This window comes from Syzygium oleosum, unplaced genomic scaffold (genome assembly GCF_021117445.2).
Source record: "Syzygium oleosum isolate NSW1041296 unplaced genomic scaffold, Sole_v2.1 Sole_v2.48, whole genome shotgun sequence".
Taxonomy (NCBI): Eukaryota; Viridiplantae; Streptophyta; class Magnoliopsida; order Myrtales; family Myrtaceae; genus Syzygium; species Syzygium oleosum.
This window is the reverse complement of record NW_026607532.1, coordinates 1616887-1637367: the sequence shown is the minus strand read 5'-3', so window position 1 is coordinate 1637367 and position 20481 is coordinate 1616887. Positions and strand designations below refer to the sequence as shown.

Here is a 20481-nt window from a genome sequence, read left to right as displayed (position 1 = left end):
TTTGGGACGATGGCACAAATGGACCCCGAACTTTGACCCCATCTGTAATGTGATCGCTGAATTTTCGATTTGTTCAATGTGATATCTGAACTTTAATTAATGTGTAAATGTCATCCCTAAACTTAACTATATGAAAATGTTCAATAGCTCAGTGACTAAATTGAACATGTACCAAAAGTTCAAGTGCCGTATCGAACAAATTAAAAGTTCAAGAATCACGTTGCACGTTGAGGTAAAATTCAGGATCACATTGAACAAATTAAAAGTTCATGGACCACATAGTTCGTGAACTATTTGTGTCATTATCCATTTCTTTCTTTTTTTTTTTATCTTCGCAAACATAAGATTTCCTACAATTTCTTTTGGCGTTATTTTTTGTTTTCCTCTTTATTTTTCTTTTTTTTAGTCTAATAAAAGACAAATTAGTCTTTTGTTTTTTTCCCGAACTTATTTTTTTTTAGCATAGGATTATACTCTTATTCTCATATATTTCCAAATTCGTCCACTTATATATCTTTTATTAGCTTGTAGGATTGTATTGTATTTAATCATCTAACCATACTATTTTTTTTCTTTTCATTTCACATTATTACCAAAAGTATATATTGTCGTATATTTGAATATTTTCTCAAAGACGCTAATATTTCATAATACATCACGTAATAGAACTAGACTTTGGCCATAATGTTAGCAGGTCCGAATTTTATATTAATCGAGGTTCCCATTAACGAATAATTTTTATGTACTTAAATTAACCTTTTTTATGATGTGTACATTGTGGACACGATAAATCTTGCTACAATTCGATAATATACATGCAAATATCCCAAAAATAAGATTTTCTTTCGACTACATCTTAAATGATACATTCATATCATGCTCAATCATAGCTAATTTATACGAAACTTTCCGACCACATGAGAAGGCATTAGAACTGATCTTAAAATGTTGCTCATTATAATATCTAATATAAGACGATTCGACAATTATGAAAATATTCTTACTTTTTAGGGATGAGCATCAGTTTAGGGTTGACCCTGGATCGACATTAGACCAACCCAACTTTGTTGATCCTGATCTTGGTCCGGTTCCCAAATGAAGTGGGTCAATCCCTGGTCCTAGAGTCACTGGAACCTATATTGTGTGGATTAGTCGCTTGTCTTAGGGCATTAGGATTAGTCCAACTTGAACCAACATGTAATTATCTTCTTCGTTTTTGTCCAAACTCTAAGTATATAACTATAAGTGCCCCTCCTTTTCTTCCACCGTTTTCCTTTCTCACAGTCTCACTCTCTCCCTCAATCTCATATTATCGCTGAAATCATCAATTTCCATCTCTTTGGGGGTGGTCTCTTCGTCTTCTCTCTTCTCATTTTGTGCTTAGAGATCGATTCTCTTCCCTTCCCTTTCGTGCTTCTGCCTTCGATTCTCTTCTCCTCCCTTTCGCGATTCTCTACTTTTTTATTGTTTATTCTATTCTTCATGTTTGTCTTCTACGGTTTGTTACTTTTGGCAAATGGAGATTTCTATTGTTGCCTTATCTTATATTTCCATATGATTTGTACCAGTATTCATTGTTTGGTTGTTCAATATCGCATTTTCGATGAATATGTAATTTCAAAAAGTACGTTTATCATTTTAAGGGATACAAAAAATAAGATAAAAAAAAGTATTGGTTGGTCCTGGGTTAATCCTAGAACTAAACTAAATCCATAATGTTGATCTAGTCCTCGATCTCATGCTCAACGGGATCAGTCTCCGATTCTAAAAATTAAGGACAAACATTGTGCGAATTGGTCCCTGAGTTAGATGTTAAACCGATTCAATTCAGACTATGCTCATCCCTGTTACTTTTATTTTAAGTGAAATTTTTAGGACACATTGCTCAAGGTAAAAGATAAAGAGACAATTCGATTAATGCATCTCCTACTCGTTTGATAGAATGAAAAAAAAAATAAAAAAGCATCTTGATTGGCCGATTTCACAAAGTACCAGAAGCCTAAACAAAAAATAATATGGATAGGAACTTTGAAATTGTATTGCTCCTTTTCGGCTTCGTTAAAATGATTATTCTGATACAAATAAAATTTTCAATCAAGAAAAAAATTAATTATATAATCATACGTCTTGTTCTTTCTATTATCGCCGTGCCAAAGGCACAAGCTGATGACCGGGGAAAAATGATGTCGTAATTTTCGTATGACTATTACTTTGGTGACATATTTTCAAATTATATTTTTTTGTAGAGTCAATGCTATTAGCAATTTATAACGGAAGAATAAATGGAGTGACTCACTAGTATTTATCTAATTAAGTTACCATCGGTGTTACATTAATAACTCTAAAGCAAATGCTTACCATGTTTTATTTGATTGTTTTGAAATTATCAACTTTTAAAAAATTTACTAGTTTTTATTTGCGTGGCTTATCAACGTTCATTGACATGCCTTGGTAGTCAGTACTTTCCTACCGTTTTACTGTTATCGACTCTTGCTTGAATAACTTATCAACATTTATTTGATTGTTTCTAAATTAAAAAAAAGTTGTAATAATTTAGCAATTTTTATTTGCGTAACTTACCAACTTTTATTTGCTTATTCTACTTATTATTTTCAAGTTATTATTTTGAACTAAAACCTCGATTTCTAGTGACTTTCCAACATCGAAACAATTAAGTTATGAGCTAGTGTTAGGTTATCAACATTCTTATTGAATAGCTTTGAACTATTTATTTGAGTCTTCTCAAATTAACAACTTCTGTAAAAATATACCAACTTCTAGCCGTGTAATTTACCAATGTTTATTTTCATAACTCTTAGGCTTACTACTACTTACCTGATTGTTTCTATAATACCAATTTCTATAAAATCGTTACTTTATTAGTAATTTATTACTTCGATAATCTGCATAGTTGAAAATAAAGTGGATGCATCGGTGTACCCATGGATTGTCTCCTACCCGCTCGAAGTCTAACTCAAAACTGTCAGCTCCTCTTTTGCCACTTCATGCTATTGCTCGACTCTGATTGGATTCTCAACTCGTCCCGAGGCTCAAACCAATCATTGTGAGAAAAGTATCATCTCTTTGAGAGAAAAAAAATTGTGAAATTTGACACAAATCATGATTGACTTGAGTGGATAGAGATGTCGTACTCCGAAAACACATGAAAGTTTCTCGGGGGCACTCTCAATAGTCATTACACCCAACTTCGGGTAGTTCAGCATGCCAATGGCTTTTTACTATTCTCCATGGACAATGTGTTCAGGATCATGAGCTCATTCCATAAGCAAAGGCTAACAGATCAACCACTCACCCACCCATAAAACTATTTTTGCAGAGTTTTGACTGTGGATTCCATGACAGCTTATCAGCTCCAAGCTGTAATCATCTGCCGATACCTGAGTAACGTTGTCAACTAATAGATTTGTATTATATCTGTTCACATGTACGGTTCATTACCTTAAAGAAACTAAAAGAAAACGAAAATTGAAACTTCGTTCTTCTTTTTCCTTCAATGTTGAGCAATAAAGTGTACTTGGTATAGCTGGTTTAGTCACCTTCTGCCAGTATTTAAAGGTTAAAACTTGGGTGCATAAGAGAATGTCCTTGATCTGCAAAAATAAGAAGGCGAAATGAGGAGAGGGCATTGCCATGCTGGAGAAGCAGGGCACATGCTGAAATTGATCATATCTTTGAGTCGATGATCTGAACAGAAAACCATGCATGTGCCCTGGCTTTCCAGCTTGGCTTCTTTTCCTATCTTGACTCCAGCAAAATGATGACAACATCGAGCAAATGCTGGAAATTTATCAGGTAAGTAACACTTCTTTTTAGCAAGGTGTTTCATTTCAGGATGTTATGAGTTCATAATACATGACATGAAAATATATTCAGCAGAAGTCATTTCTTGTGCTCATATGAGAGAGCAACCAGGAAAATGTGTGCTAGAACATCTGACCCTTCAAACATATATATTCAAGAATTTGGAAAATAATTTTATGAACATCAGATAGAGTTAGCCAAATCACCAATAACATTGGTTGGACTCTTGGAGTATCAAGCAATGCCACATTGGATGTCAAAACTAACCCATAAACAGAAGCAGGCAAACAAGCTTTTAAAACTTCATCCAGTTTGCCTGATTTTAACCACGATCAGATCGGGTCTCTAGAGCTGTCGCAGCCGACTCGACATGTACAAGCAAAGAAGAGTACACCTTCTGCTTTAGTCTATCAACAGTTTCCAATTGGAGTCCGCTGTTTTGAGAATGTAATTTGCCTCTGAATCTGTCCAACCATTCGCTTGCTTGCTTCAGCTGTGATAATGTGACAGCGATGTGGTTATTGTTCGGCTCAGCCCGTCGTCCAAAAGCATCCTTGCCTTTTCTTTCAGGGGCACTGGCACGAAATCCAGTGTCCAACACTCCTTCCAGGAATTTTAAAAACCAACATTCTGTTTCCTGTAAGAAGGTATGTCTCATCTCTTTAATCTCTCTAGCACCATCTCCTTTAGCCCATTCCAGTTTCTCAGTCACAGTTATCTCAAGATTAGGCTTTGAGGATTTTAATGTACCTCTTCCAGGAGTTGTGACTCCACTGTTGTTAGGTTTCTCAATGTTTGTAGTGGGAGAATGAGAAGATAACGGAAGCACAGTATTTCTTAGCAGTGTCGATTGGTTTTTTTGGTCGATTAGCTGATATAGTGTGAAAAACTTGGTAAGCGAACCGTGGGGGTCCTCTGCGGCAGTAGACGAGGAGAGATCCGCAAACATGCTGGGCAAACGAAAGGGTCTTTAAAACTTTAATGATGAACATGCAGCAACTTACGAAAAGTATTTTCTTAATGACAACAATTACCTGAGGCACTTAATCAAAGTGCCAGCTGCTGATGCCTCTTTTTGAGCTTCTGCTGCTACTAAAGAAGCAACATTTCTCCTTTTAAGTATCCCCTAGTGAAATGAGAATGAGCTATCAGGAAAAATAATGGAAGTTCGAGATAGTTTGCATTTCACCATTTTTCAAATATCTCATAACAAAAGCATGCTTCTGTTGGTAAGTGCTCTACTTGGCATTGGTACTTATGCAGAACGCTAGAACAGTTTCCTTTAAGCGCGTCAAAACAGACAAAAGCCACGATGAGTTCAATTGTCAGACGTCCCTGGACTGGATAATTACATTGGTTAAAATTGCTCAAAACCATAGTGAAACCCAGCATGTGGAGGTGGAAAAAGGAGTACCTTTCCAGATTTCAAAAGGTTGGGAGGGAGAGAGGCCCATGTCATTGACTCGGAGGAGTTAATCCTTTCTTTATTGACAGGAAGCAGATTTGCGTGCATGTTCTCTTGCTTACTTATAGCATGTTTAGGCATGCTCTTCAGAGGTGCTACGGCATCCCTCGTGTTGGGTAGAGGAGCATCTGGCTTCACTGCAAGGGCCTCAGGATGACTTCTGGGAGGAGTAGATGGACGTGTCTGCAATACTAGCGTCATTAAACAGTTCATCTTCTCAGTTTTCAGAATCATGGCATAAGAAAACAGTTAGAACGAAAAGTGACTCCGATAAAGGAAATACAGCTTTGCCAGATGTCGGATTCATTTCTGTCACCTGAGCTCTCATGTTACCTCGTCTGATATAGACTCCTAGAGTACTTCCTAGTACACCTATGTGGATACCTAGAAGCCAAATTTTCAGAAAGGGAACAATATCTAACTTCTTTTGCATCCATTTTCAGGCCAAATCAGACTAAATCCAAATCCCATAAACAGGGCATACTTATGATGGGAGTTATAATCAAGGGCATTCTGTTAGTTTTGTAAGAACACGCCTTTGTTTACCAGTAGCAAATTAAGAGCTCTGAAGGTCATCTTGAACTATGGCAAATGCCTTCGAAATTGTATAAGACCGATATATTGGACTCATTAAGAGTCCATATACAAACCTGATCTTTAAGCTCTTGCTGTTTATATCTTGCTAAGCCAGCCCTTTTGCCACATCCACCGTTCTCACTCTCACTTGCCTTCCCTCCATTTGAATCGGATTCACCAACTTTGTGGGACACTAAAACACCCTGCATATACCTTGATGCAACAACCACCTTCTCTTCTTTGATAACAAACTTCTGTTTCAAGCTTTCATCTTTCTCTTTTGTTTCTGTTTGCTCATTCAATTTGGTGCTACTAACTGCTTCACCTTGCGCTGGACTAGGCCCTTTGGATGGCTCTAATATTTGCATCAAGTCTTTGGGATTTCCCACGAAGGGATTCCTCCCAGGAAGTGGTCTTACACCGACTAGGATAGGCACAGGCTTGCCTGCTTCGACTCGATCAACATAAAAGAACTGGCCAAGTTGTAACTTATTGTTCAGAACGAGTTCATTGTCTTCCTTTGATAGCGAGACGTACGTGGAGTGAGAGGAATCAGATACTTTCACAAAGAACCCTTGGTTAGGCCACAGTTCCGATCCACTTAAGGCTGGCACAATGCTGATGACTTGTAGGAGGGCAGATCGATATTCTCCACGAACTTTGACATTGGAGTTTACGCTCTGAAGGAGCTTTAGAAGCACGCCTGGTGTAAGGGATGCCATTTATCTTACTTATCTTTTGTTCCCCAGAAATATAGTAGATCTCCTGCAGAGGTAATTTGGGTCAAGATCAGAACAAGTCTAGCTTTGCATAGCTCACTAGCTAATACACACCGGCAGATGCACACATGCGATGGGGACAGTTTAACAAGCACATTACCAGCCAGACACGAGCAATCTTTTTCTTAGCAAGAAAACATCCAAAATTTGAGCTAGAAGATGGGCATCATTTGGAAGAAATCATTTAAGGCAATTCATTTAAGAAGGAACTTAGCAAAACTTTATCCAGAGTCCAATTATAACTGAAAGATTACTAACTGCTTGGACTCCGATAACTGCTCGAGAGAACATGACCACAAAGAACGCATGCACACATAATTCACCAACATATTCGTATATCAATACAGGGCACCATGGACCACGTTTGACATGGAAATACCATAGGAGCATGAAGCTTATGTATAAATAACGCAAATTCCAGGAGGAGAAAAACAGAAACGTCGAATTTTCAGAAGACCAGCCGCATCAGCCCGAATCGACACGTACAAAAGTTTCAAATAATTTTCAATAAGGCAGTAAATATCAGAACGCTGAACATTGGAAGCGACTATTGCCTGAAAGAGTACGGACAAAGAACCTGAGTGTAACGCAGGAGACAAGTTCAAGAGGAGCTCAGAAGGTAAGTCCACACAGAGAAGAAGAAACAGAGGAGGTCTCTCCGGTCGTGGTGGCCATTGATGCCAGAGAATCCCTTTAACTTTGCATGCCAGGCACGTAATGCACCAACCACTCTTGGCTTATAAGCCAAGAGAAAATAATGATGCTTTCACAAAATAAATAAATAAAGAAAGGAAAGGGAAAAAAAAGAAAATTATATTAGTTTGAAAGGATCTTTGTTTTAGCCCCAAAAGTCAACTCTTTTCCTCTCTTTTAAGCTATGTTTAATGCACTAACACTCTACTTATGTAGGCTAATTTTGTCTGGTTGGGTTTGCGGTCACATATCTCTTTTAAGAAAGGTGAGGACATCCCAACGTCCATTTTTCACAGTCCACGGTTCATAGACGAGAACAGTGTACAGTGCACTCAAGAAATTGACCGACATCATTAATCAAAATGAAAAGGTAATGCGACTTTCAAATTGAAAAGATGAGTTTAAATGCTCTTTCTTCTTTTCCGTTTTCGCTGATATCCTTTATCTTCCAGTTGGTCGAAAGGTCTTGTTTTCAAATATCGATGGTTTACAAATCACTTACTAAAAAGGGTTTGAATTTCTCCCTTCAGTTGTAGAAAGCACGCCATTTACTGTGGGCAAAAATATGGGTTCTGCCCAATATAGAAATCATAAAATTTGAGATAAATTTCAAATAAAATGTTCTGATGGTTTCCATATATAATCCTGAGGGCTGAGGTGTTAAGGGACTCTCTTTCATGGATTCAAAAAGTCAAATAATTCGACCAATTCCCGGAGTCGGAAGCACAGGTGACTGACTGTAGCTTTTGACCACCAACAACTCGAACGTTAGTGGATGTCACGTACCACACACTAAATTAAACGTAGATATTAAGAGCATAATGCGACAATGAACCATATCAAGCAGGTACACCATCTAATAAAGAGAAACCTTATTTATTGATTGGTTGTCTCCGCTAGTCAAACTACTAATTATTGAGCGGCTCGGATTCAAAGGAGACGGTCACTTAAACCATTCCATAGGGCTCAACGACTACCTAGTAGTTGGAAAAACCACTCCTTCACAACCATCTATATTTTACAACTATATCATGTCACGTCGCCATTCCAAAGTTTGCCAAACACTGTGCTAACCAACGCCGAACAGAATCATATTCGTACTATCAGAGAATCGAGCTAACCAATGCCGAACAGAATCATATTTGTACTATCAGAGAATTAAGCAAGAGACGGAACGAAAGAACGAAACCAAATGATTCAGGCGGACAAAAACGAAAGGAGAAGTCAAATAAGAGAAACAATCCTCATCTTTTATAAGCTGTTGCTCCGCGGTATCATCTATCTCGGTACAATGTCGACGACTTTGACGCTAACAAGTGTCCCATCTGATGTACATCACACAAAGCTACGAATATAAAGGGCAAAAGGAAAGCCCCTGGACTACCAAAATCATGAGGAAGTTGCGCCAGAAGGCGAACTTGCGTCCAAGACAAATATACAACATATTTCGACATGTGACTACCTAAATAACTGACTAAATCACCAGAGTGTCTTCGCACATTCACAAAGATATACATGACTCGAATAGTAACGAATCTTACACAGTAGACTATATCATGCCAATATCAAGCATCTGTATCTGAGTCTGACAGCAGCCTCTCCAGTGGACCCCTCGACGATTTCAAGCATGCCCTCGGGCTACAAACTACAGATGATCACCTAGGTTTCGTGTCACTTCCCTTGCTCCGGAATGTTGAAAGAGAGAAAAATGATCTGGGGGCTGCAAGTTTCCCAACTCAAATGTCAAAACACTATCGAAATAAAATCGGCGGGGCTAATGATATCAGGAAAAATTGGGGGCACAATCAAGGATTGTCATAAATCCATCGAAAATAATGACTCGCAAATTGAGGAGCACTTGGGCTAATCTAATTGTAGAAGAGTAAGTCCCCTTAGGCTCTTCCATCACAGTTCATTGACAGACTTTTTCCAACAAAGTGGGATCATCCCACACAGCAAGGGGTCGAAACAACTTCGACAGGACAAAGGTATCTTAGGACAGGCAAATAATATCTGTGAATATAATCTTAAGTGAAAGAAAAGGAAAGTCTCACTATCAGTAGAAAAAGTCACCTTTCAAAGAGCTTCCTGAGATATGATCATCCCTCAGTTTAAAGTTTGCAGGAGGAGCTGGTATGGAGCTACCTAAGGCTTCAACTGCAAGAAAAGAGAGATTCAATCAACATGAGAACCTGCATGAAGCTTGTCTCCATTTCTGAAGCACCAAAGCAAGTTCTTGCGTAGATGAAATTGACAACCCTCAACAGGCAGGAATGATAAAACAATCCTGGTAACTTTGCTTTGGGATGACATAATAAACGGTAAACCAGGATATCAAAACTCTTCCTGGGAGAATGACGAGGTCATTTGACAGAACATTTAATATATTTGGTAAGATAATCAACAAAAACACAGAATATCATTCACCTCTTCTCCTCACAGATCTATCCATGATGCAAATGAGTAGACAAGTCAATCAAACGTTCAGCAGCAACATCACAGATGCCAAATAGAATACAAATCTGGAAAAATGATGATTAGACTTACATATCAAGCTAACAGCTTATGAAGCCCTCGGTAACAAAAGCTTTGGCATCAAACTAAGAAAGAAAAAATAACTAAGCAGATCTCAAGTGACATGCATCCTGCTGATGATATCAAAAGACTATTTAGCCAAAAGATGCCACCAGAAATTTAACTAGAAGCAATTCAAACCTAGAGACCTCACAAGGAGTAATTCTCTACCATCAGCTCGCATGTTATGTCACACTCCATGAAAACTTACCCTGTTCAGTTAACTCACTCTCATTAAAGCTGTCATCAGATGGATGACCCTGGGAAAATCCCATTCTTGACTTCCTCAAATCTTCTGATGACCTATTAGCAGGATCTCTTCCATCTTCAGTATCGTCATCTCCCTCTGAGGTCGTGGCAGATATCCAATCCACCAAACTATCAGTCCCCCGATTTTTTCTGCCAAACTTCAACAGCCGTTTGAAGCCTTTCGTCACATCTTTGCGAGACTGAGTATAGGAAGAATTAGCAACAAGAAAAGGTTTCTGCGCACTCCCCCATTTCTTTCTCATTCGTGCAGCATCAACCTCTGCTTGGCCCAGAGTATGGGAGTTCCATGACGCAGGGCTTCCAATTGGAGAATCCATGGAAGCATCAATATCTGAAGTCTCGTGTGGATAGGAAAACAAATTTTGAATGCGTGAATTCCATGAGACTGGGCTTTCACAGGGTGAATCCTTTAGGGAACCTGTCGGATGGAATTTTGATGGCACAGAAGCAGCAAATTCACTAATAGCAGCAGGGTCAACTTGAGAAATAGATCTCAATGAATCATCAATTTCAGACCCAGATTTCACCGAATCATCCGAGTCCTGGCTCAACCTCGAATTCCCATTGGCAAAATCTTGGACTGCTACAATGTCAGGATCATCATCATCATCTTCCTCTTTTGGCATGTCTACCAAATCATCAGCCACAAAATCTGAGTCATCAAAATCGTGATCATTCATCAAATTTTCAGATGTCGTTGAAGCCTTCCTTGCACTGCTAGATCCTACGCCAGGACCAACTCCATTACCCTTTCCGTGGAAAAACTTTGAATTACCATTTTTTGAGAATTTGTCTTGAACACTATGATCCATCTGTCCTTGATCAGATTCCAGTGAAGCCAAAATAGCCACATCATCGTGCGAAGCAGACATGTCCTTAAACTCAACAGGACCAGCAGAGCTTTTCCTTAAAGACTCAGATCGCCGAGTTTTCTCTTCCTTGACAAGAGGCAGATCTTCGCCATTACTCTTGCTTCGAGCATAGCTTCTCACTTGTGAACGATTTGGTGCTTTGCTGATGCCGGAGGAGGGCTTAGTGTTTTCTTTCCTGAAATCAGAGAAGTTGGGGACGGACTGCGCAAGAGGGTTTTCTAAAGGTGCCCTTCGTCTCCCAGAAAGAGAGTTGGAAGCCCTTGCCGAAGACCTTGAACCCGGTGCTACTGAACTGCGAGGAGTCGACGAAGACAAGTTACGGTTCGGAAAAGGCTTCTTCATCTGGTTGCTTCTAGAAACACCATCATCTGGATATGCCTCAAATTCCTCCTCTTCACTTTGAACAAGATCAGTTTGCTGACATCAGAAATAAAACTTCACTGAAGTTAATTCCTCAAAATTTATTTACTGCCAAATTTTTTGGTTTCAAGTTTAATACAGCAGAATCCGCCATATTTTACCTACCAATAATTTTTGGGGTTTTTCAAAAACTCATTCACATTAGTACCTGCTCCTTCACATTTGATCGCGTATTGAATGATCTCTGTTTCTCAGTACGTTGACGAGTACTGGAGAGTGATTGACGTCTCTCTGCTGAACCAGAAAACTTAGCCTTCATTTCAGCTCTACTTCGCTCAAGGCTATCATGCATGGCTTTCAGTTTTGCCTCCTTCTCTGCCCTCTTAGATCCCCACTCTTCCCTCAACTTTGCATCTCTTTTCTGCATGTACTTTTCATAGAACTTTCCTCTAGAATCATCAGAGAAACTAAGGTCAGAAAAGTTCCTCCTAAGAGTGTCGGCGTCCTGATTATCCAACATCTTCATTGACGGAGGAGTATGGAAGTCCGTCACCTTATCTGAATTCCCACTTAAGTCAATCGCTAAGTTCTTCTCAGGCAGTTTAACAGGAGCTACCTCTTGGACTGCTGATTTCTTATGCTGCAACGCCACTGGTTCTATCTGGGACTCAGCAGGTTTACTCCTTCGAGCGGAGCTGGACTGATCTACAGGAAGGCGAAGCTTGTGTTCTGCAAAGAGCTTTTCCAACTCATTAGCCTTCATCTTAAGCTCGTCATTGAGTTCCTGGTTTCCTTTAGATTGCCGCACCCTCTGAACTTGCTCCATTGGGTTTGATGAAGGCATAGCCGATGTCTCTTGACTTTCAAGAGCCTTTATACTGGGAAAAGGTAATTTACTATTCACATATGAGGAGCCGCCCTCATCCTTCTTTCCTTGAGTCCTCTTAATTTGCTCAGAAGCAGTTGTAACTGGCTTTTGAAACTTCAGTTTCGGGATATGAGATTCTTCCGCCATGGTTTGCACCTTCACAGGTGCCACCAAGTCCGTAGCTGCTTCTTCAGATTCCCCAGTAAAGAATCTCCATTTTGGTTGTGTTGTCAATTGATCCCCACTTATTCCTTTTTCTTGCATTTCTCTAGCTTTAAGTCCTATGCCCCCTTCAATTTGCCCAGAAAAAGATCGAGAATGTCCATGGAAACCCCTAGGGTGGGATTTAACCTGTGGTGGATCTTTTATGGCCGGATCATCTATTCCATTCCCACTTCTACTTTTGGATGTCACATCCCCAACCCTGCTCAGAGAACCTCCAGTTTTAGTCTTGGGAGCAGCCTGGTTTTTCATCCCAGCTCCTTCCTTTTTATATGCAGAGCCCACCAGTTGCACCTCAGCATCCACCAATTCTATGTTTCTACCACCTTCACCTCCAGATAAGGAGTTAACCTTTTCTTCTGCACCCTCCAGACTGCTTACCCCTATCTGCTGTACCCTACCAGTAAAGAGCCTAGTTTGGGTCACTGAACTTGCTAGATCCTTCAGACTGGTGCTTCCACCAACTGTCTCATCTTCTTTTCCTGATAAGCAGACAGGGGTCTGCAGTTCAGCATGCTCTTTCTGTCCAGTATCGCCAAATTTACCCAAGTCACTCTTACTATCACTTTTAAAAGAACCGGTGCTATCAGTTAAAACCTTTTGGTCTCTATCCTCAGACAAAGCAGAAAAAACAGTACATTTTTCCTGAGAAATAGAAGTTGAGGAGGGCGTACACAAAGGGCTTTCGCCATTGTTCTCTCTCTTGTCAGCAGTCAAGTCAATACTCATATCACTTGCACCACTCCATCTCCTCAACACAGCCTTCTCAGCTGCTGTAGGTGCCGACGAAACATCAGAGGAGAGCCTTCTCAGCTCAATAGACTTGCCCGCAGAAGGTTTGCTACCACTACCGCTGGTAGAATTCTCCTTCTGTTTGCTTTCAAAGAGATTTATGCGGTCCTGAACGCTGAGCCGCCTACCCGGTTGACTTACCTGGATTGTTGGTGATTCTTCATCTTTTTTCTCTTTTGCTTCTGTGTCTTTCTCATTCGAATTATCATTTTGGGTAGGAAATGTAGTGAAGGCCTTGGTTTGTTGACTAGTGGAGGCTTTTGATTGGTCTGACTGCTTTCCCACAGTTTGGGCAGCACATAGCTCTTGGTCAATCGAGTGTCTGTTTGAATGCACTAACAGGGGCTGAGATGGTGCAGTTTGATCTTCTGTGGGATCATCAAGGGACATGTCAGATTCACATGAAGATCTGATTCCTCTCTCAACAGCGCCTGACCTCCACAAGGGGAGCAGGTCAGGTCTTCTTTGGCACAGCGACAGGAATTTGGAGCAAGCTTCACTACACAAAGTCAAACATAGTTCACGATCAAAACACTTGAAAGGAATCAGAACTATGAACATGCTAGTACAAGTATGTTGTCTAACAAATTATAACAGAAAAATTACTAAGGGGAAAAAAGAGTGAAGATAAGAGCTGTTCTTGAACGAGTAAACATTCAATCACTTTACAAGACCTGCCATAAAATGTGGTACCGCAACTTCTAAGATCATTATAACCCCCACATTATATCAACGATCACATCTGTGTGTCTGCTTGTGATTCTAAACAAGGACGATGGTAATTCTTTCTTCCCTGGACTTCTGTTCCTATAAAATTCAAGCAAGTATAAACTTGGGAGACAACAGGACAAATTAGGATTTTGTATCGGTCAACCAAATTGAGTAACATGCGATTTGGAGGAAGTGGATGAACGTGACAGTGAGAAACGTCCTGGTTGATTAAGTGCACATATATACTGACCCAGCAGACACCAGCATCAGAGAACAGTACAGCCATCCAAGGCCTCTATCCTCACTTGCAGAAAGGTTTTCACAAGGACAATGGAACACATCGGAGTCTGCAAATTTCTGCCTCACCAAAGATGAAAGGTGCTTTCTTATCCTCAGAAATAAATAAACAAAAACAGCTGAAGAGATGAGCTCATGACCCCATCAAGTGGGAATTCCCACTCCATAAACAGCAAATCCTCTAGTGGAATTTTCGATATGAGAAACGCTAATGGGAGTCATAGATAACTTCCACTCTTTACATGATACTTCAGCATAATCTTTGTCGAGCATTTGTAAATAGAATCTGTGAGGCCACTAAATGTGAATCTATTGTGTAGGGGCATGAGTATCAACACCACAGTTTTGGATGATAGCTCTCGGCTAAAGTTCTGAACCCAGCAATTAAGCACTGTATTTCCTCCAGCAAATGCTTCTCATCATTAATCAAACATTTAGCAGAAATATACAAAGCCTCAAGCTTGCAAAGTTGTCACTAACAAATAAAGCAGAGCCTTTGACACCCACATAATGCTTCAGTGCACTTTTAGTAGAAATCATATATGGAAAAAGGAGAACAAAATCGTCAAAGGAAACATAAAAATTGCGAGCTGTTCAAAAAGCTAAGAAAAGAAACAGCCGTATCTATACCAAAAACTAAGGGGCCAGAAAGCGACCATAGTATTCCCAACTAAATGTTTAGATCATTCCATCGGCTTCTACAAGAAGCATTTCAAACTGAGAAACTTCACGCATGATAACACTATTGAAGAAGAAAAGATTGAGAACAACACGAGCAAGTGAAAGGGTCTGAATGTGGGGCATCAATAGGGTCCTGAGTCTCAAGACTGGCCTAGATCAATAAAAGTAGGCCAGAAGGATCAATCATATAGAAGTAGTTTCTTACTTCAGTCGATTAGCTCCAAAGCAATCTGCAAAGAGTTGGAGGTCAGAGACACTGTCAGGGTTAAAACCAGCGGCAGAAGCTCGAGTACATGCAGTGGTTAAGTCCTGCCTAACTGCGGCAAGCCTTACATCAATAGCCCTCAGAAGTTCCTTCCTGAATAATCAGAAGAAATTAGAAAAAGGAAATGGAAATATCATGAGGTTTGAAAAAAGTGCAACTAGCTTTCTCATGCAACCAAAACATGCATGCACGTGACAGAAAAGTATGTGCACGGCTGAGTGGATGGATGGACAGATGCACATGTTCGATAGTAGCTATATACCTTAGCAAGAGATTTTATGGGATTTCAGAATGACAACAGCAAAATAAAGACCATAGGCTATGTATACTTGGTGTGACTAATCAATGTCTGCTAAAGAGAACTCTCAGTAAAACAAATGAACCAGAACTGCATCACGAAAAGCGAAGCTGTTCTTGTTTCCATTTACCTTAAAGATTAATCAATTGTAGCAAACATGTTAATGCTCATGTCATGGAAATCCAAGTCATTGGGTAAAATTAAAATCATTTCACAATAAATAAAAAAAGGAACAGATAATTATGTGTGAAAATCTGGAAGACGAATTTTTCCCTAAATACCCCTTTTCTTTTATGGCTGACATCTAACAGCAGACTACAGGGGGGCCTTACAATTAGTAATATTCTTACTTTGAATCCACTCCTACTTTGGTAGAATTAAAATCCCTTTTGATGACTAATTAAATGACCGCTTCCAACAAAAATGATATACAAACAGATATTCAAAAACTATTATTAGAGGTGTGTCATCTGCAATTGTGAAATTCTGAAGAAGCAAATTTTCATATATATTCGGTAATACTTGTTAAATATAGCAAATGACATGAATGTGCTTTTTTAATTATAACATAAGCACGCGTAACTTTTCCCCCCACAACCCCTCCCAAACAAAAACTATTATAGATCCAGCCTGGCTGCCATGGACAGAAAGAATATAAAAGATACCGATGGAAATTGATAATTGCGCAACAAAATTAGATGTCGAGGGAGGTGTTTATCATCTATACTCATATAGGCTCTCTCCACCTAATAATTTAAGCTTTCGGGCTGGAAATGTTAACAGAATTGGTTTTTTTCTTTTGTAAAGTAATAAACAATAATTACTTTAATTCTTTACCATAAAAAAAAACAATAATTACTTTAACACTCCTTAACACATACAAATCAAATCAAACCACATAAAGAATGCATGTGGAGTTGAAGAATGACGATTAAGATAAATAAAAAGAACCACAAACAAAATGAAACATTAAATGGGGCATGAAGAACTAAAACTTAGTTTTGAAATTATGCTAAAATATCCAGCCCAATGATGCAAGCTATTATGTGGAGGGATATTACATGAATACCAGATCGTTATAAACCACTAGGCAAACGACATGGGATACTTCAACAAGTTCAATACAGACCAACTTTACAGGCAAAGCTACACTAACTATCGCTGCAGATTCAGTGAGATTTTCTGAAGAAGTTTAGAAAAATTATAACTTCAGTCAGATGGCTTTTTAATAAAATGACGAAAGATAATTACTTTGTTGCATCAGCTGCTGCGATTCCTGCTTCATCGCCACCTGGAAGAAAGAATGTATCATAAATAAAGTTCAAATATAACGCAGTTGTTTTCCCATCAGTCCTAGTTCCACCAGTTGTAGCATTGAGAATCCAATCAGCTTCAAACATTCTTAAATTGATGAGACCCCAAGTTCCTAAAAACTTCTAAAGTATGCATCTTGACAACGCCTGTATCAATTATATGTATTACAAGACAAATTGTGGAGACTGTATCCCATATTGATTGTTTTCAAAGACGAATCATTTGTTACACAATCTCTGCCTATCATGAGTTGATAGGCAAAATTCGCTTCCCTTTTGGATGTGGGAAATCAACATTGCTTATATTTGAAAACAACAGAGATATTTGATGAGATTGACACAGGAAAAAGCATATTTTTGGTTTAAAATAGTTCACACAAGTTTCATGAAGCGTCCCAGTACCCCTGCTCAGCACAATGTTCCCATTTCTTGATCCAAACTCTTCTGTATTTATATTACGCTACATGATGATATTGATAAACAAATTATAGAGTTCAGGGACATCCAAATGCAGAAACTTGAGGAGAATCGCAATTGCTGCAGTTAAGTGACTGCATATATCACACCACTCAATGACATGAACATTCTCCAAAGAAAGCTGGATCTATATAGATATCCAAGGATGGTACCCAAAGATTCACAAAAAGGGAAACATAGATCCATATACGTCGAGAGGAAAAAAATCTATTTCAGTATTTGTGCTCAGATTTTCAACAGTATTAAGAATAACCAAGCCAGGCCTGATTAGGTTGGACGACATACCTGAGGCATCAGAATTTTGATCCCCAGACCCCTGATACAGTAAGTTTTGGAAGTCAGCTGGATTAATAATATTGGCTTCCCAATTTAATCATGAAGACTCCACACCAAGATGACAGGTAGATTACCATCGAATAGATTCTTCGAGCTGCTTCCAATTGAGACATTTCTGCATCGAATGTATTCACCAGTTCCATAACCTCTGGAGTACTAACAAAGCGAACAAACCTGAAAACAAACAATGCCCGCAGAATTAAAGACACCAACAACTTTATGAAAGTGCACAGCACCACAGTTGTTCTTGCAGGCTGATAAACACAGGGAGATGGGCATTACCGCTCAAGAGTTCCCTTTGTGAACCATGTTTCCCCATTATTATGCTTCCTCGTTTCAAGTTTTATCGACTGCGCCGCCCGGGCAAATTGCTCTTCAGCAACCTTTAGATGGGCTACAAATGGCTTTACTAAACCCGATGCCAGCTTCTCAGAATTCCCATTGCTAGAAACAATCAATTCACACCTACCCAAAAAGGAAATATTTGTATAACGAGAGTATCAAAGCACCAACAATCGAAATATAGATTACGCAAAACCATCGAAAGACTCTCTCACCGTGAACGCTTTGGCGATAGCTGGAAGACGGCATGATCGAGAGGCATTTCCGATTTCATTCTTCCAGGGCTTTTATCTACTCAATTTATCCTCCACCTTTTCATTTAGCAGGACACACATCCCCACCCCTAGATCCCTGTAGCCGTCAGCATAATCAGAAAAGCCAAAAAAAAAAAAAAAAGCACCTCGAAGGCACAATGCAGCACAGTCGAAGACGACAAATGACACACAAAAGGTTAACCAAATCAGCCAACTGCAATTGAACATGAAACACACGATGCGAGCAGAGGAACAAATGATCCACCAAGTCCACCGTCCCACTCGTACGAACAACAGATCTCCATCAAAATCTAACGACAAGCAAAATGCAGCAAAATTCCAGCTCGCGGACCACAACACACACCCACGGCAACCCACACGACGTCGCGAAAAACCCAGATCTGATTCCACGAAAGAAACCGAAACGAATGCAGCTCGAATCCATCACGCAGGACGCGGACACCGACCAATGGCACGTGCGGACACGCAGAACCACACAGCGCAGGACGCGAAACGCTCGAGCTCCAAAAACTAAATCGGAGCCGACACCCGCCCGAGACCGACAAATCGAGCAGAGAGATCTTCCGATTGCTCTCAATCGCTAAAGCTTCGCGCATCGGGGGACTCACCAGCTCCGGCACTGCTCTCCGATGAATCGCGCCCCCCCCCCCCCCTCCTCCTTCTCGAGTGGTTCTTTTTTTTTTGAACTCCCGTCGTGAGCAGCAGCAGCAGCACAATCTTTTTCTCGAGGAACTAACCTAACAGTGACTGCATTATTCCTGCTTTACTCATTCCTCAAATGTACCTCCCTCTCCCTCTCCCTCTCCCTCTCTACACCTTGAAGATACAGTAGAGAGAGAAAGTGGTGGCGATGGACCTGATGGTGGCGGAAGGAGAGAGAAACCAAACACACCCCGAGCGTGCGTGTGTGTGTGTTTTTTTTTCTCTTTTTTTCTGGTGCGCTTCGGACAGACGCTCTGTTTTGTGCGAATTCGGGAGTGAGTGTCCCTCCCTCTCTCTCTCTCTCTCTCTCTCTCTCTCTCTCTGCCAAAAAAATTTGAAAGATAAAAAAGGGCTCTGGTCAGTTTGGCAAATGACCAAAATGCCCCTAGCTACAGCGCCCCCTGTTTTTTCGTTGTGTTTTTTTTTCCCCCACATTTTTTCTTTTGAAATTTTCCAGCAAAACGTCATCCAGCACGCACCCCCAGCGCCTTGAATTCTGCTTGCGGCGAGGGAGGAAAAGCCGGTCGCCATTTCGTTTGTTTTTTGACAAGAGAAATGAAAGAGAGTTTATTCGAAAATTTGGACTCCTCTTCTTGGGTTTTCCTCTAGCACGATTTGCTCCTGTCATTACGCATCGCGAAAGTCCAAAGCGCCTTCATATTTTTTTGCATCGATCCCGCGTTCAAAACATGCGTGTCTGTGATTAATCGTTCGAAATATATACTTCGATATAATACGATCAGTCTGCTTAAGATGAAGCAAACTGAGCAAAATCTTTAATGACATGCAAGATGACCGGAGAAAGACATACACGGTATAATCGACCAAGGGATTCTTTTACATTGCTAAATGGGGATACTATGCATAAAGCTAGAAAATGAGAGTTGCTCTTTTTCTTTTTCAGAAGAAAGTGATTTTCCTTTCTCTCGACAAGTTGGACAAACTATTCTACTCCCGTGTATGGTGGGCATAGTCGTTCTCGTTCTTATACCCTATCATCAAACCCCTCATTTTGTGCGACAAAAAACAAGACCCCTCATCGAAAAAAGAATGTCCGCTCAGTGAATCCCATTGATTGCGTTCATTCAATTAACGAAACCAATTTACCTAAACTCTTCAACGCCTTGACCCGACGAATTACATCAAGAAATCACATGCCAAACGAAAAAAAAAAAAAAAGAAAGAAAGAATTACATCAAGAAACCCACGTGCATTTGGTGCAATTTTAGTCCACTCTAATGGGCGCTACCAAATGAGGGGGAGGACAGATCTCGGTTGACCCCGTGAGCCCAATTCACACGTTACCGTCAGAAGAGACGAGACGCGTCTGATCTGACGGGGGACCAAGCCAATCTCGATTGAACCCCGACACACGTAAGCCCAGCTCGCACGTACCGTTGAACGAGGAAATACATGTTTGATCTTAACGGTGAATGTAATTCGCGCCCACGTAATCCGGACGCACTCGATACTTGCTTCCAATTCGGGGTT

At 40.0% G+C, this 20481-nt stretch overlaps 2 protein-coding genes across 4 annotated transcripts; both read right to left on the bottom strand.

Annotated features, from left to right (window-relative positions):
- Positions 1-3954: 3954 nt before the first annotated feature.
- On the bottom strand, positions 3955-7358 carry LOC115681460 (uncharacterized). Its single transcript, XM_030605419.2, has 5 exons — positions 7220-7358; positions 5938-6628; positions 5237-5470; positions 4857-4948; positions 3955-4772 (listed from the first exon to the last, which is right to left on the bottom strand). The coding sequence occupies exons 2-5, from the start codon at positions 6583-6585 to the stop codon at positions 4145-4147; spliced, it is 1602 nt and encodes a 533-aa protein (XP_030461279.2). The 5' UTR covers positions 6586-6628; positions 7220-7358; the 3' UTR covers positions 3955-4144.
- Positions 7359-8564: 1206 nt separating this feature from the next.
- On the bottom strand, positions 8565-19142 carry LOC115681333 (uncharacterized). Of its 3 annotated transcripts, none has more exons than XM_056306838.1 (11): positions 19026-19142; positions 18229-18364; positions 17954-18136; positions 17746-17845; positions 17621-17651; positions 16797-16836; positions 15188-15340; positions 11620-13792; positions 10121-11468; positions 9409-9492; positions 8565-9055 (listed from the first exon to the last, which is right to left on the bottom strand). In XM_056306838.1, the coding sequence occupies exons 2-11, from the start codon at positions 18285-18287 to the stop codon at positions 8991-8993; spliced, it is 4236 nt and encodes a 1411-aa protein (XP_056162813.1). In that variant the 5' UTR covers positions 18288-18364; positions 19026-19142; the 3' UTR covers positions 8565-8990. The 3 variants fall into 3 exon arrangements, with proteins under 3 accessions (XP_056162813.1, XP_030461105.2, XP_056162814.1); XM_030605245.2 differs by having other exon boundaries at positions 18897-19136; XM_056306839.1 differs by having other exon boundaries at positions 9409-9486; positions 18897-19136.
- Between the last annotated feature and the right edge of the window lie 1339 nt (positions 19143-20481).